Here is a 19,136-nt window from a genome sequence, read left to right on the forward strand (position 1 = left end):
ACTTGTATCAGGAGAAGTTGTTGTAAACTGACGTCCTTACAATAACTTTTTAACATGATTCATTTTTGTGAAATTGTTTCATGTAAAGGCTTTATCTTATAAATCAACAACCATGCATTTGATATCATTAATTTGATTATCTACAAGTTGCTTGTATAGATATATTTTCAGTACTTGGTGAATATCTTGCCTTGATATTCTGATAGGCTATTACCACATTGAGTACTTGGCGAATATCATTTAGTTGATGTTCTGATAGGCCATTACTTAGAGTACTTGGTGAATATCATTTGATTGATGTTCTGATAGGCCAATGCTCATGGTACCTAATATGATATCAAATAGTAATTGGTGAATATCATGTGTTGATATTCTAATAAGTCAATACTTATATGATATCATATTGTACAAATCTTATGATCAAAGATTTCCTATATTACCTATGATGTAATATCTATGTGTTTTATCCTTCTTCATTAAGAGGGAGTGTTAATGTATGTGTGTGTGTGTGTGTGTGTGTGTGTGTGTGTGTGTGTATCTTATTATATAATCATAATAATATATTGAGGGTATATTACTTGTGTTATAACTATAACTAATGTAAGTTAATCTATTAAAGAGACATGTTTCTTGAAGAGACATGCTTCTTTATATCACATATATATTCATTCTTATAGTAATTTAAAAAACACATAAAATATTCACAAGTGCTATTACAAGTTACAGTTCCTATTTCATTAACACTAAATATTAGGGGGGGGGGGGGGAAGACCATTAATTAACCGATAAGCTTTATCCTTGAGGTTGCTTGCAACCAAAAATTGTCTCACATCTTAAAACAACTATCTGAATACCATTTACTGACTCAAAACAACAGTCAAAAAACTATTTGCCGATTATATATCAACATTAACTCTTCTTCCCAATGACGTGCCACCAATCAAATTAAACAATTTGCTATTGTCCTGGCAACATCTCAAATTATGTCCATTATTTACTGCGGTCAACATGCATACTTCCACAAAGTTGGGGAATGCATTTAATACAAAAAAGCATCCGCTTCAATTGGTACCAGCTCTTAGTGCAGGGCTGTCCCAATCTCAATTTTGATTGTTCATCCCACCTGACCCGATACCACCCGCTGCCTCGTGAGAAGGGGGAGATGGACATGATGTTATATCGAACCACCTATTTGTTCATTCATAAAATCATGAATAAGCTATACCAATTTTTCCCAAGGATTTGGTACCAGATGTCCTCCATTCTTAGTGGCTTAATGAACCAAGAGCCAGCGGATCGGGAGGCATCCGATAAAGAAATATATTCCATAATGTTGTGTGGGTTGTTACATGGCAATTTACCCTCTTTTGACAATGTCAAGTCTTTTAACCACCCTCATGAATAGTTGGGCCCAAGAAAATTGACGTATTTATGCAGCGGCCTACGTTTAAGTCATTTGCAATTATGATAACTATGTAATTTATGCCTTACATTTTCCACCGTCAGAGATGTTTTTGTTAACTTCTCCACTTTGCATTGTCAATCGCTGGTGCATAATTAAACTTGTCTTCTTTAATGCAGTGCAGTTGGGTTCAACTTTAACTCTGTTATCTGAGGTGTACATTTACACTACAGATGTCATGACAATGGTAGTCTACATTCAAATATCAAGGGATGTATAACATGTTGACAATGGAAGTTTGCAGAGCAGCAGAATAAAAAACCCTATCTTACTATGATATAGACGCATCATTTTGTTGATCACACTATCTAGATAAGAAGCTATTCATTGTATTTTCCCAAGTCATCTACATCCCCAGGTTCAATTAATTCTATTTTAACTTATTTTTCCTATAACTTCTACATTCAGATTAATATTTTCCCTTGGCTTCACACTTTATTTGTTTTAGACTTTAAGTATGTCTTACGGATGTTTGTACTATGCAATATGTATCAGACTCGTGGAGAGGAGATACCTGTGAGCAAGTGGCAATTTCTGAAGTAAACAGAGGGAGATTTCAGGGGTCGAGTGAAGCAGAAAGGTATGTTGCCCCTATATGCATCTTTTTTTTAACTTATTATTTTATATTTTACTGTGAAGGTTTTTTTTACTGCATGTTTTACACTTTTACTTATTATAAATAAAAAATGAGATTAAATTGAAGTCTACCATGTTAAATGAAAGTCTCAGCATTAAATAGTAGAGTTCCATACACTTTTCTCTGCACCCTGTTCAATTGTTTCATTCCCTTAAATGCACTATGGAGTGCTATGATCAAACTATCATTCCTCTTGCACCTTAAGATCCATTGGCAAATAATGCTACCCATGGCCAATAGTTACTGAAAAAATAAGGAAAGTTCTATGTATTAATTACGAAGGGACAAGGCTAAGCATTGAACTATTTTTCTAGCGAACAACTATACGAAATTCCATGCCATATCAAGTCTGGGCATAAGTTCTGAGTGATTGATAATTTGATACAACTGATTATGGTCTTGAACACGAGTCATCCTACAAGGTTTCTGTAGCATTTTAGCTATAGAGTAGGGTATCAAACGGTTCTTTAAAATGGTTGTTACAATCTCTACTAGAATACAATCATCTTTAGGTGCTCATACTATTCGAATCCTTTCTGATAGAGGGATAACTTTGCATAAGTTTGATGCATAGATGCATATATAAAACTTGTCATGAAGAATGCGTAATTTCACAAGAAACCAACATACGTCGAGATCTCTATTTAGGACAACCAAGGATATGACAAGTTAATTGATCATTGGATGTGCAGTCTCTAACATAAAGCTTACCTGTTGTAACTTACTTAACCATTGAAACATCATATTTATTCATATCACTTTATTTGATACATTTCATAAACATACTTCTTCATGCTAACTTTACAAAACATAGATATTAATAAAATAATACTATTTTGTTCATTTAATTTTTTATTATCTTAATTTAGTTTTAACTTACAACTTTAAATTTTCAATAGTTATATCATTTTTTAGTCCTTTCGATATATATACATATACATGTACATGTACACACACACACACACACACACACACACACACACACACACACACACATGTATATGTATATATATAACACATAATACTTGTAATCAATTTTCTTAATCTTTCTTGTTTTTAAGTGCACCTTTTAATTTTTAAATAAAGTTTATTATCTTAATACTCTTATTTAATTTTCCTAATCCTTCTTGTCTCTTAAGTTCACATGAATACTAAAATTAAAAATGATCCTTAAGAGAACCAATTATATAATAATAAAACTTATATTAAAATATTGTCATATATTTTAAATGAAAATCTATATACTGATATATTACTATTTAACTGCAAATATAACTATGATAAAAATTTAAATATTATTAATTCTTCAATTTAATATTTTTCAAAATTCCTTTTTCAATATTGTTAAATTTATAATTATTATAATAAAAATTGTATTTACTAAATAAGTTAACTATATTTATTTATGATCATTCATAAAAAAATATTTCATCTTTTTTTTCTTTATAACTTTATTTTGTGTAAGTATAAGAAATTTTTTTCTTTATAACTTTAATTTTGTAAGTATAAGAAAGATTAGGGTCTATATGATGGTTAGTATCATGATAGAGTTATGGTTTTGATTGGGGTTACATTTTGGGTTAGGACTAGGAGGATGATGAATTGTACGAGTATAGTTGTGATGAAGTTTCCCTATTTGTTGTCATGGTTAGAGTTCAGTTTATTTGAGAGTTTTGGAATATGATATTGTTTAGAATTTTCAGATTTAGGCTTTTTATCGTGATTATAATTATGGTTATGGTTAGGTTTGTGATTAATATTAATATTTAGGGTTAATGTTTGGAAAGGATTAACATTTTTTGTGACTTATTTATTCAAATCATATCACCTAATTATGTTATTTTATCAACTTACATGTGTTTGCTACTTATTCAAATGATATTACCCACTTATGTGTACATTTGTTTTTATTTGCAAAGTTTGAGCTTCAATTTACATTCACTTTTATTGACAAACACAAATGAAAATAATATCTAAACAAATATGACAATATCATTATGTTACTTTCTATATTTTTTTATGCTTCTTGAATTACACAAACTCTAACTTTTAAACTATCCAATTATGAATACTAATTCTTATATATTATCACCATTTAGATTTTACGTATAAGTGTTTGTTGGCTAGGTGCACCACAAATAGCATTCAAATTTTTATTTTAGTATTTATACATCTCAATCCAACATTTCATTTTACTGTGCATTCATGCATTTAAACTTATATTTCTTTATTAAAAAAAAAAAAATGCAATTTAGTTATAACATATGGATCAAATTATTGACCATTTAATAATTTAATCAAGTTGCTATTGATTATCTTTTTCAGCTATACCATTTGTTTCAATTTTCACAATAATGGCAAATCGTCTCCAACCTCATCATGTAATAGACATATCGAGCAGCACATCAGATGTCAATAGTCCACAATCATCTACGAGATCTAATGCATTTGTCAATTGGAATGGATATCCCTAAACTGAAATACAAAATCTTGCAAATTGTGCTTCTCTGAATTGTGCTGAACTATATGCACAAATGAAAGTGGAAAGCATGCATACATGTGATGTTCAAGATTATGAGATCATTAGAGTTGAGGAAGTTTTGCAAGAAATCTATCGACAACAAGTCAACTTTTATAGTTATAGCACTTATCTGAGGGAGATTTATGCCGACGAGTATTACCAACAAGGGAATGCACCCATTATCCATCGTGCATTTCAACGCTATCTTAATCGTCCATAGAAAAAACTTCAGTTGTGTTGTCATCTATTTCTGTTTATTTCTGTTCCTCTAACATAACTCTTTTAAAATGAGGGTTTTGAAATTTATTCTATTACTGGTTTTTACATTTCCACCTTATGTTCCTCCTCTATTATATCATATGTTGATTGAAGTTTAAGTTGTACAAACTTGGATATACTTTGAATACAACTATACCTTTCATATATCTCCAACTGTTATTCACTTTTCTTCTTCATTTACCTTTTCATATTTTAGATTTATCAAAGAGATCCCAACTTGTTCAATTACATTAAGTAAGCTATAATGTCTAATAGACAACTCATATACATAGAACTGCAATGATTTTTTCCCATGGTACAATGTTATATACCAAGTTATGTTTACCATATCTTTCTCCATCTTCCTACAATCTTTCCTATTTTTATGTTTGTCGTTATTATTTTTTGCAAAAACATCAAATTTTACCCTAACTCTGAAAGGATATTATTCGTCGTTGCATTCAACACATAGATGACACCTCCCTTAATACAATGATGTATATATATATCTAAGTTTCTCCAACTATGCTTCCTCTTACTATGAAGTCATACTAATGTTACCTTCTATTTTTTTTGTCTTATCTTTGTAGTAAGAGACCACTATAGGTACAATTTACTTTCCCTCCTACACTTCACCATAGATGTGCTTATAACCATGTCAAATAGATGTACAACTACTCTTTTTCTTCTTTGACACTACGTACCTCTGCAAAGTGATATCATTGTGCATTACTTAGATCCATCCCTAATAATGTAATGTGGGCTATTAAGATATTGACAAACACATATTCTTGTAAATTTACCTTCTTATTATTTTGCTAGGATGCATGTAATTATAAACAAGATAATGATATCCCTGTCTCAATTTATAGGGAAAATACTATCACTCCAAGTTATGTCTCAAACATTAACGAAAGATGCAATCAAACTTATCAACAATGACAACCTACAAATGCAACCACATTCCAAATATTTGGCATTGCAACATTTGGACAAGGAACTCAAGCAAAAAATAGGTACAAGTTAGAACTCTCTAATGGACTTCATCTACAAAAAGCAACCTTGCCAAGGAAGTTTAATGACTTGATAACTTTAAATAAGATCCAAAGAGGTTCTATAATACATGTTACACACTATTCAATTCTAACCATTTGTGAGTCAAAGTAAGTAAACGTCTACTGTGATTTTTTTAATGAAACCCTACCAGTTTTATGATGCAATTATGTAACTTTATTAATATTATTTCTTTACCTACTTTTTTAGGTGGATTTTAATCTCCAACTTAGAGGTTCTATGCATGAAACATGATATCATTGGTGTTCCCACCTTCTTATTCAAGGAACCAGAGAAAATAGTAAAACAGTCTTATGTTAGTCCATTGAAGACGGGGACAAATGTTGAACACTTTGGCACATCAACACACATGACTCCTACTAAATTGATGTTTGGCCTTGATGCATCTATACAAAAAAAATGTCACACTTTAATAATCACTCCATTAAAAAGTCTGAACCCATATCAAACATTGTGGACTATTAAAGGTCGTGTGACTATGAAAAAGGAAAAATACCACTTCAAATCAAAGAATGGTAATGGTCATATGTTCAATTTTGACATTATGGATACTAAAAAGATTGAAGTGTGGATAACTTGCTTCAATGTTGTTGCAGCCCTACACTTTGAGAATGTCCAAGTTGGGAGTGTTTACAAATTGTCTGGTGGTACCATCAAATTTGCAAACAAATTCTACAATAAGTTGAACAGTGATTTTGAAATTACTTTAAATGAAGATTCCCAACTTTCTCTATGTGAAGATGACATCTTAATTCCAACACTTTGATACACTTTTACACCCATTTCACAGATTCTGACTACAAATATTAATTCTACACTTGATCTTATTGGATTTTTCATTTCTGTAGATCTTGCCTCTACAATAAAAAGGCGTGATGGAACAGAGGTTGTCAAAAGGAGTTTGAAGATGATTGACATTTCTACATCCACTATCAATGTAACTTTGTGGAGAAATGCAGCAATGAAAGAAGGTGCCCAACTACAAGAAATGTATCATCTCCAAAAGTCAACTATTCTTGTTGTAAAAAATGGTCATGTGGCAGAATACAATGGTAGGGTTGTAAGCACACTTGCCACTTCACAATTACTTATAAACCCTAATATATAAGAAGCCAACCAACTAGAGTCTTGGTTTTTCGATTATGGCCACAACTGTATTACACCAATGCCCACTCTCTTAGATCCGCCTCAAATTTTAGCACGAAAAACTATTACTATGATTGAAGAGAAATGTCCAAGTTCCTCAAAACCTCTCCAATGCATTATCAAAGCAACCCTTGTTTTTGTCGTAAGGAAGAAATTTTGTTATCCGGCTTGTCCCCTTCTCATATCAGGGAAGCAGTGTAAAAAAAGGGTTGAACAAATTAGTGACAGCAAGTGGTCCTGCCCAAAGTGTCTCACAACATTTTCAGAATGTGATTATAGATATGTACTTCAAATCAAAATCGAAGACCATACTAGATCATTGTGGGCAACTGCTTTCGATGAAACCGCAACTAAACTCATTGGTATGCCTGCAAAAGAGCTCTATATGCTATAATTCAATGAAGATGAACCTGAGCGTGCAGAGTTTGTTATATGTGCTGCTTAATACAATCAGTTCTTATTCACAGTTACAAGCAAAATGGAAACATATAATGGCAAATTGCGTTTCAAATCAACAATTATAGAAGTTGCTAAGTTAGATTTCTTAAATGAATCCAACTTACTCTTCAATGAAATTATTCCTTCCATGTCAGCATCCACTGAATAGATCCTACATTACACATGAAGACACGTAAGTAACATTTTTTTAAAAAGTTCTAGCCATACGTGCAAATAACTCTTTTGCAAAAGTATATTGTATTTGCATTACAATATTTTGTCGCTCTTTACTATCCATTATCTATGCTTACCATCTTCTCTCTTTTTTATTGACTACTATCCCCATTCTATCTACACGTCAATAGGGTTTGAAGTCCCCTTCAAAACTTTCCTTTTCCTCTTCTTGTAAATTGAAGATATAGTTGTTGTTTGTTGCTCATATCTATAATGTTATGGTTTTTTACTGACATCTTTTTGTTTCCATAATTTTTTTTCATGTGAAATCTTATACATGTTCACTATGGTTGATTTATGGTTGCACACTAATATTATTATCTAATATATATTATGATTTATAATACTAGATACATTACAAAACAATAATCAACACTTTACTCTTGGAAATTATAGGAATGACAAAAATAATCAAACAAACTACTACTAATACTTTTCACTCTACTTAAATTTTTCACCTATACAACTTGCTAGGAAGTATTGATACTCTTCTTTTAATATTGTTTTTTATTTATATTTCTTTGCTTTTTATTTGGATAGTGGTAATAGAAATACATTGTTCTCATTAGTGTACAATTTAGGAAATGGCTCCTGCTGCTCCTGATTCAGAAGAACAACCTATCCATACTAATAGTGTTGCTATGCAATCACGGAAGAGAAGTTGCTTGTATTATGCACGACATAGAGAAGAAATTAGAGCACATCATTGCATTCAATGCTACCAACTTTTACAGTCAACACCAACCCAATCATTCCCCCACTACCGCCAAAGTTCACCAACTTCACTTACTCCACAACCTTTTATTAATATAGCACCAAATCTTGTTGAGCATAATGCTCATTGTCAACAAACAACAACCCACATGGATTTCCACTTATCATCTACATATATAGATGCATCACACAGATTTAGAACTAGGATAGATGCCCTCTCAAAACTGCAAACATGTACTATCTGTAAGGAGTGCTACCCTGGTATGAATGTATGTACATCGAATGGACTTGTAATTTGTAAGAGGTGTTTTTATGAGAGGGGTATACATCGCTTCTTAGAAGCCAACAACATGGACCCCTCTGAGCAGCCAATTGTGTTGAAGGTTCTCACCCAAGTAGAAGAGATGCTTATTGCACGTGTTACTCCCATCTTGCAAGTAACACATGCTCATGGTGGGCAATACAAATATAGTGGCCACACAATTAGTTTCCCCCAAGATATACAAACAATTACAATATATTTACCACGTACAATCGACCAACTAGATGTGTTAGTTGTTCAAAGACTTAATTCAATTGGCAAGTATTATGATTGCTATGTTAGTAGAAGTCATGTTCACAATGCACTCTTGTATAAGATCAAATTTGACCCTTATTACAAAGATGTAAAAATTGACAAATTGGCATTATCAATGCTCCCTAATTGCAACATAGATATTTCACCAATGCTAGATATGATTGATGATTGTAGTGAACCTTTATATTCTACAGATGCACCAGTAGAAAATGTACAATGTGATATGGAAGGTGACTCCCAAAATTCAACATCATTTATGATGAGCCTACCAAACAAATGTCGTCAACTCCAAATCATTAAAGATTCTTTACAAATAGAACAAGATACAGATGCAATGGAAGTTTGGCCACCCATAAATTCAACCCCTATTAATGAGTACAATACAGAGGGGTTGTTTGACATGGCCTTTCCCATGCTTTTCCCAAATGGTACTGCACTACCCATGCAACCTCAAGCTAGAGAAGTGGAAATGCATGAATATGCAGTGCATCTTATCCATTACCATGATAATAGGTTTGGCTAACATCCACGCTTTACATACTTCCTATTGAATCTTATGATGCGTCATCGTAGTCAGTCTACTGCATCTATTTTTATTAAACATAAAGTTGAAGACAATACACTAACCACAATTGAAGACCTTTGCTCTCACTTGACTAATTTGCCTAACAATCAATTGGCAGAAGAACTGATGCACTTTGGTTCTACCTTACAAGGGACGAGCATTCTGGAATGCACGTCGCACAGAGTTGACAAGTTTAATTACCCAAATAGGCTCCCCAACATTTTTCTTTACGTTGAGTGTAGCAGACACTAAATGGCCTGATTTGCATAGTGTTATTTCCCCAAATATTCCATCTTCATTGTTTACCAACAAACAACGCATTGATAATGTGATTAATAACCCTCATACAACATCATTATATCTACACCAATGCTTTACAATTTTTCGTGAAGAGATAATCGAGAAGCTCATGGACACAACTAATTATTGGTATCGCTCCGAATGGCAGGGTAGAGGGTTTGCGCACGTACACGGTGTCATTTGGGTAAAAAATGCTCCAAATATGGACACACTTGATTGGGAAGATCCTGATGCAATAGAACAAGCCAAATTTTTTTTCGAAAAATATGTCACTGCTATGAACCCTCGCTCAAAATATGAAATAGACAACATGCAAAATAGAGCTCCAACAGATGATCCATGCCTTCTAACTACAACTCAATTAACTTCTGTTGATCCATTCATCGATTACAAAGAACTAGTTAATCATGTTTAAAGGCACACTCGATGTATTGAGAGAACGTGTTTACGTAAGAAAGGTAAAGACATGCAATGTAGATATAAAGCTTCATGGAAAGAATGTGAACAATCATCATTACACCTTAATGAATCAGGACATGTATGCTTTGAACCAGCTAGAAATGATGAGAGGTTGAACATTCATAGCCTAGAAATATTATCAATATGGAGAGGGAATATAGATTGTCAACCTATTACATCTCGAGCATTAGTTCTAAGATACATTGCAAAGTATGCATCAAAAGCCGAAATTTTTTTTGAAAACTATGTTCAGATGTTGGGCAGAATTTGTTTAGATTCAAATCTTACCGACAATGCTAGCAAAGCATATCAGAAGTTTTTGGTTGAAATTGTTGCTGAAAGAGACATTAGTGCACAAGAAACTTGTCACATGCTTCAAAAATTAGCTCTTGTAAATTGCAATCGCAAATTTATGACTTTGAATGTGGGGAGAAAAGTGTTGCACCGCCTAAAATAAACAAATGATGGTAGCAAAATAGAATCTAGCTACATACAAGCCTACATGAAATGTCTAATTGACCTTGAACAACTTACACTAATTGAATCAGCCAGATCATATTCATATGCACCTTCTTGGAAAGGAACCAAATGGAGAATAAGAAAGGAAAAAGCAATAGTGCAAGTTTTTCCTAATTTTTTTTCAATTCCAAAAGAAGACTCTGAACATTTTGAAACATTTTGTTGGAGTGAATTGCTTTTGTACAAACACTTTCATGAGATACACGTAGATATAGGTTTGGACAAAGATGACATTATTGGAAATTGGAATCTATTACACAAAAACACGTATAAAGTTTGGCATGTCGATCGTACTAGTCTGGTTGAAGATGTCATGAAAGAGGATAATGAATCAGATTGCGATGTAGATATACATGCTTCATTACAAATGAATGAGTGGGAATTTTTGTCCCAATTGGGCCTTGCCAATAGTTCTAACTTAAATGACCTGGACATGTTGGGAAAACGTGACTTTGACAACAACCATCCATGGGAAAACCATAATGTTCCCTTGAATTTGCATGATCATGCCATTCAATTTATACATAGAAACAAGATGGCTGGTTTACTTCCCAACTCATCCACCTCTACCACTACCAACAGTTGCGATTTATCACGTCAACAACAACTTGCACTTTCAATCATTATAGACCACTCCACATCAAATCTCTCCATGCAACCTTTATACATGGTCATACAAGGAACTGTTGGAACTGGAAAATCATACCTTATTAGTTGCATAAGAAATGCACTACACAATTCAATGTTCAATGCAATAAACCCACTCTTTGTTCTTGCACCAACAGGTATTGCAACTTTCAATATCCATGCATCAACCATACACGTAGCCCTCAAAATTCCAATTCGAGAAATGAAATCACTGCAAGGACAAGCATTGACAAAATATCAAGAAGAGATGAAAAACACTCATTACATTTTAATAGATGAGATGAGCTTCATAGGCCCCAAACTACTACTAAAAATTGATTCTAGACTACGTGAAGCTATACCCCAAAAACAACACCTTTGCTTCGGTGGCATGTCCATGATTCTTGTAGGAGACCTAACCCAACTTCCACTTGTTATGGACAAACCAATCTATGCATCTCACACTAATGCAAAACACTTGTGGCAAAATTTTAATACAGTTGTAAGATTGAAAACGATATTTAGACAACAAGGTGATGATCCACTTCAAATACGATTTTGTCAAGCACTACAAAATATGCACAATGCAGAACCAAATTTACACGATTGGGAGTTGTTAACAACTCGCACAAATAAAAACCTCACTCCAATTGAACGTATTGACTTTGACCAAGCAACACATTTGTTTGCTACCAATGAACAAGTTTTGCTCCACAACAAAAAGATGTTAAAAGAACTAAATGTCCCTATTGCACTGCAATAAATTCACATCATAGGCTTGAGGAATTTGCAGATGACGACCAACTACCTAGAGAAGTTTTACTATGTAAATTTCAACGTGTTATGCTTACAAGCAATCTTTGGATCGATGCTGGTCTTGTTAATGGATCTCTTGGAGAGGTCAAGGATATAGTGTATCCAATAGGCTCTAAACCCCCTCTGTTGCCTTCATATGTTATTGTAGAGTTCAGTAGCTATATTGGTCCATCTTGGGATCCTAGAAACCCAAAAATTATTCCAATACAACCAATTTTTCAAGGCAGTCGTACCCAAATACCCCTCACCACAACTTGGTCTATAACTATACACAAATCACAAGGTCTTACCTTAGGTATGGCTACAATTGACATAGGTAAATTTGAAAGACAAGGCCTCACCTTCACAACAATCTTTAGAGTCAAATCCATCCATGGTCTTTGTGTAGAGCCTTCCTTCTCTTTTGAGCGCTTTTGTAAGATGCAAAAAAACCCATACAATATCATTAGAAAGAAAGAAGAAGCGCGTTTGCACACAATGTCGCATACAAACCACTTCTATGAAGCAACTTCTACATTGAATGGTAATGTTTGGCATTCTAAATCTTTTTGTTTTAATTTTATTAGTTTCTTTTTCTAACTTCCTAAGAAATCCATTACACTTTGTACAGGTTGACATTTGTTGGATTCTAACAAGGAGTTCACACATGTCAAATACTCAAGAAAATTTCAAGTTTGTCAACTTACTTTTGAATGATTTCAAATTTTCAATAATTCTGAATTTTTGATAATTTACTCATATATTTCTTATTTATTAATTCCATTTTCCTTTTATGTACAAGTCTTTCTCGCCTTGTCAAAAATAGGACTCCATTTTCTTCTATATTTAGAATTGAAAAGATATTTCAACAAATGTACATTACAATTGTATATTCTATGTGAACTCTCTAAAGATGTTACTCATGTATATATGCCTATGTTCTATATAAATTTACTCATATGTACTTTTCTTATTTATTAATTCCATTTTCCTTTTATGTATAGATCTTTTCTGCCCCGTCACAAATAGGACTCCAATTTCTTCTATATTTAGAATTGAAAAGATATTTCAATAAATGTACATTACAATTTTATATTCTATGTGAACCCTCTAAATATGTAACTCATGTATATATGCCTCTGTTTTATATAAAATATCAATACTTTGCCTTCAGTTTGAAATCTTTTCTTAATTAAAAATTTGTTCAATTTTTCTTTTCTACTAAAACCTATCAGCGTACCCCTTGCACCTCTTTTGGTGCAAGTGCTAGTATAATTAAATTTTAAAATCTAGGGCCGCAACACATGGAAGGTGTACTACACGATAGAAAAGATAGAAAAGGTAGGGTTTTACATGTTGCACTAGGGATCTTGTTTGTTTCGAATTGTAAGAGAGGTTTTAGACGCCTGTAAGAAGCATCTACGCGGTTAATCCTATAATGGCTTTGGGCGGAACTACTATCGAAAAGCTGAAGCAGACCTGGCATGCCCAAGTCAATGACGAAGAGAAATGGGCAGCCAACATGGTTAGTAATTTATTTTAACAACTCTTGATTTTCATGATGCTTCTGTTTGAATAATTACGAGGTTCGACATCAAACCCCGGCTCTCTTAATGAGTAGGAGATAAATATGTTACAGTTTATTGCGTAACGTTGGGACGGATTTCACTTTATGATTTTCTTAGCTCATTGGATCTCTGTTTGCTATTTCTGACTGCTTAACGGGGTCTGAGAGAGATTTACATGTCGTATTTGCTCCTAAATTGTTCTTTTCTGTCTAGGGTTGTATTAGAGGTGGTTACATTAAGATAAGCCTGCTACGATTTAGATAAATGGCTGTTCTTTTTCATGAATTGATATATAGAAGCAAACAAGGGTGCGGTTGAATTTTTCCCCGGGGAAGAACAAATTTTGGTGTTTTCATTTATTAGTTAGGCACCGTAATTCAAAGTACCCTAACTTGACTTTAGGCCGCAATTCTACATATAAGAACAATGTTCTAATTTATTAAAACACTACAAAGGAATACGCAACTCACTATCAGAGCATTCCTGCATTGCAACTGATTTACGAAAAATTACATGGTAAGCCGCAGTTGAAGATTTGTGATTCGAGTGGGGGGTGTTGGAAGTATTAGTCCTAGTATGCATATGGAAGATCTTACATGCATGGCCTACCTGTTCCATTGGAAATTACATGTTGTACAGTTTGACCATTTCTCTCTCCTGTGGGTTCCTTGACCTTTTCGGTTGTTTATTCTCTATTGGTTTAACCTGGAACTCATGCTCTACTTTGTCGGTTAGTTATCAATTTGCTTAGAAAGCTCAGAAACATAAAAATAAGAAATTCAAATAAAAAATAAAAGGTGACATACACTCTTCATTTGCATTTGCCTTCACATTGATGGTCTGATTTTCCACAATGCAATTTTTTTTCTCCAAAAAAGAGGTGTATATATATATATATATATATATATATATATATATATATATATATCTTTCAAATCAGGGTTTGGCCTTTTACAAGTTTATTAACCCTAGGTAGATCCCTATTAAACTGAAATTTGTGCCCTAAGTAGACCTGTTAGGTCATGTGCTTCTACTTTGAAAATATTCGTGGGCAAATCATTTTTGAAAATGGTATATTCTTTCAAGAGACCGTTTAAGTTCTTCCTTTTTAGTTTTTTTTTCCCGGATTCATTTCTACTGTCAGATCTCCCTTTAGATCTACGACGGTCGTCATGTCGCTATCATGAACTGCAAGATTTTTATCCTATGCGACATGGTGACCATCGTAAAACAGAAAGACGGTGAGGTGAAGTTCTGAAAGACGGGCTCCAGGTTTTTAATTGCTTTTGAGGTTTTCTGCGGTGTGATTGGATGTCAGATATCAAAAAAGGGTACTAGTTGGAGTATGCTCTGTTTCCGTCACCAATTTCTATGAAGTCATGGTGGTCGCTATGTTGCGATCGAAAAATGCAAGAATCTCGCTAATAGCGACATGGTGATCTCTTGCGAATTGAGAAGCACGACGGACAAAGGGGGGTTACGATGCTGGAAATATTGCTTGTCGTAATTAAGTCTTTCCAGTGTGGTGATTGTTAGATGTGTTAGGCGAAATGGAGGAACCAGAATAAGAACGTGTTGTTTTCATTTTCACGATGATGACTTTTCAAAAGATCACGATGGTTGCTATGTCGTGATCGAAAAACTCATGGTTTATGTTAGTAGCGACATAGCGCCTTCCCGAGAAAGTGAAAAGGGTGAAATCAACAAAAAAGATGGGTGCCGTAAAGTGTTTATGTCATTAGTGAGGTTGTGTGATTATTATGCATTGTTAGGAGCATTGAACATAGTGACAAAGGCAGGAACGTGTGGTATTTCTTGTCGTTGGGTTTTCTTAAGTTTTAAGGTAGTTGCTATGTTGCGACCGAAATGTGAAGTTTTGCCGGTAACGACATGGTGACTTATCGGGAAAATGGAACACGACATGGTATATATTGAAAAGCGAGTGCTGAAAAGTTCTCTTGCCATCAATAAGCCATATAATCATCATGACATGTCTGCAACAATTAATAGGGTACCAGTGATGAGAACGTGTATATTTTATGTTAATGAATTCTTTTAAAAAATGCGATGGTTGCTATGTCGTGACTGGAAAGCCCATGTTTATACCGGTAGCGACATAGTGTCTTCTTGGAAAAGACAAGACATGGTAGAACCTAATTTTAAGGAGTGTCGCAAAAGGGGTAAATATTATACGTGCTTTGCGACTGTGTCAAAACAATGTCGTGTCACGTGTTACGTGGAATTGCATTCAGAATGAAAGCACATGTAAATGGGAACTATTATATCAAAACACATTGACGGTAGGCGCTAAGTCGCTATAAGAAGTTGATCAATCTTTAGTGGTAGCAACATGGCAACCAAAGTAAAACAAGAGGGCCCACCATAGTTACATTAAAAAACTTGCGAAATACACATCATTAGATCAGGAATGAATCAACGATGGTCGCTATATTGCATAGGGAAGTTGCTCGCGGATTATGCATAGCGACATAGTGAGAAGGCGACACATGTTCGCGAGGGCCAGTGGGTCCAGATCGAGTTGCCAGTAGTTTTGAGAAAGGCTTACGGGGAGGGTTTTTATTGGGTTGACTGCCAAACTGGCAAGTGGAGGCTGAGTCATTCATAATTTTGTTCCTGGATCGTTGATTTTTTTGGAGTCAACAGCGTGTTTTGAAAATAGAAGGTGATGCCACCCTGTTCTCCTTACAGTTCATTTATGAAGATTGAAAGCTCCCGTGGGAACTAGAAACAAAGCACATTGCAAAGATTTCACCATTTCTTTCATACGCGAACAAATTTTTAGACTTCCAAAGAGCTTAGAGCTATTGAGAAATTGTGCTTTGTGTGATCAGAAAGCGAAAGAATTTCGAGTAATTCTAGTGTTACAGGATTGCAGTAATAAATTAGCGAAGAGCCAAGTAAGTTTCTCAGTTCACTATATATCAAAGTACTCTAGTATTCTACGATTTTTATCCATCATGCCTCCAAAGAAAGTATTCTCGGGTCAGGTAGATTATGCTAGCAAAAGGATACATGATGACCTTGAATTATTACCTGAGTCTACAAATGAGTCAGCCCAGATGAAAAAATTGATTTTTGTAAACCCTAGGCTCAAGATAGCAGATGGTTTATATGAGGAAATTGGCTTAGGGATGCTACTACTACCAAATCTGGGCTTTTCCTTTTCAAAAAGTGGTTTTTAGAAAGAAATTTGTTTGCCCCCCATGCAAACATTTGGAATTTTGATTTAAGGAAACTAGTGGTCCCTGGTGTATTTGTGGCTGTTGATACTCATGGCCATTCCCCAAAATTATGACTTTGCCGCCAAAATAGTAAGAAGATTGGATGGGGAGTGCTTGTTGAGTATTAATGCTGAGGAAATTTGAGAAGTCTTTGGCCTAGAACCACTTTCATATTATCATATACCTATTGACTTGCCAGAACAGGAAAAGGAATACTTATCTAAGGAAGGCAGGGTGCACTAAGGGCACACATAGGTTCAATTGGGAATTTGTCAATAGTCATAGCATCTACTAGGGAACCTTTTAAAAAGGAATTTTTCACTTCCTCGGGTTGTAGAGATATATATGACCATAGAGTTTTTGGCGAGGATGAGCAGCATTTTATGCCAATCAAATTTATGTATATGATGGCTTAGATTTCTTCTTTTGGTGTAGACATTATTTTTGATTTTGCATCCTATATAACAAAAGAGATTCATATAGGCCTAGTTGGAATTGCCAAGAGCAAGGTAGAAAAGACTTTTGGTCACTATTCATTGTTAATGCATATGTTTTTGTTTAAGGGTTGGGAAGGAGATGGTTTTAAACAAAGAACATGAAGGAGAGGCTCTACCAGTCCAGTTGTGGAGTGCTGATATGATTGGAGATGTAGAAAATGCCAGTTTTGTTAGGCTTGACCAATATTTCGCCTCTAAATTGAGAAACCTATTATTAAGGGACAATCTGTAGTGCCTCTCCCATTTGACTTTTGCAAGTCATCCTGATGGATGCAACTTTGTTGATCTTTTGTTGTGATGGGATCATGATTGTGACCTCGAGTGGTCTACACCGTCGAGGTGTTTGGATTTATGTTTCTGTATCAGTTGCTTTGTTTATGCTTTTGATTGATCTATGAGATTATGTTGTGATTTTTGGTTCACTGAGGTTTGTGCCAGTGGTTACCAAGATCGATGTGGTATCATGAGGTTGTTACATGATTACCCTGAGATGTGTGCAGAGATTGCACTATGTTCTATTACCATGCTACACTGGACCAGGTTCCTGTAGCAGTGGTTAGTCATGTTTATGACTGTGTTTGCTTATGTGTTTTAAGTGTCTTTTTGTTGATTCTGTAATCAATCATTATTAAATGCTTAAGTAATTAGAAATGGATTGTTCATGTAGGATTATTTGGTTATGTGTTGCGGACATTTACCTTGTTATATTTTGATCTGAGAGATATCTGTTCTTATGTGATGCTTTATATTTGAGAGGACCTGAGGGTCAGATGTTACACCTTGATTCCAGTATCATAGATTTTAGACTACTATGCTATTCAGTTAATCATATTGCATGATGATGCCATTTTGAGATGACAGTGTGTTTTATGATGATATCTGGTTATCTGGTTTTTGGACATACCTCTGATTATGTTATGTGATGGATTTAATGCTATGGTTATTTACTTCATTCCTGCGTTGTTATGCTTTATGTGAACGTGAGTGATGTAAATAGATTATTTTAATATAATTAATTAAATGGTTAAATTAGATGATTTAATGCATTTATTGCTTCGGCTATGTTATTATATGCAATTGCACTTGATCGTATTGTTTAGTGTGTAGGATTTATATCCCTGGCAGTGGCACATGGAGTTAGTGATTCAGCCATTCATATTTTACCAATGTCGTCCTTATATGGTCGACGTATCCTTTATTAAAATGTTTAAATTAAAGCTTTCGGTGATTATTAAATCCGAACTCATTTGCATTATGTGATTAGACCAGTAAGCGTGTTTGTGCATTAAGAGGTTCGCATTGTCGTTAAAGTTATTAAAGAGATTTATGTGTTTTTGGGTTTTCGGGCTTTTTAATTGATTTATTTTAATTTCTGGCAGCTTTGCCATAGATGAATTCCTATTTATAGGAATAGCCTATTTTCGTTTGGGTCGACTCGGGGTTTAACTAGATTGGCTGGTTAAATGCCCTAATCGATTATTCACCCGAAAAGTGAATAAGTAT

The 19,136-nt window shown here is 34.1% G+C and overlaps 1 protein-coding gene across 1 annotated transcript in view; it reads left to right on the forward strand.

Annotated features, from left to right (window-relative positions):
- The first annotated feature begins 13,655 nt into the window (after positions 1-13,655).
- Positions 13,656-19,136, forward strand: part of TOM5 (mitochondrial import receptor subunit TOM5-like protein) — a 53,287-nt gene continuing 47,806 nt past the window's right edge. Inside the window, exon 1 of the mRNA XM_089806402.1 lies at positions 13,656-13,851. Within this exon, the coding sequence (XP_089662528.1) occupies positions 13,765-13,851 (87 nt within the window). The 5' untranslated portion in view covers positions 13,656-13,764. The remainder of the gene's footprint in view (positions 13,852-19,136) is intronic.

Source organism: Cupressus sempervirens, chromosome 10 (genome assembly GCF_028749045.1).
Source record: "Cupressus sempervirens isolate cs-2001-9-10 chromosome 10, ASM2874904v1, whole genome shotgun sequence".
NCBI lineage: Eukaryota > Viridiplantae > Streptophyta > Pinopsida > Cupressales > Cupressaceae > Cupressus > Cupressus sempervirens.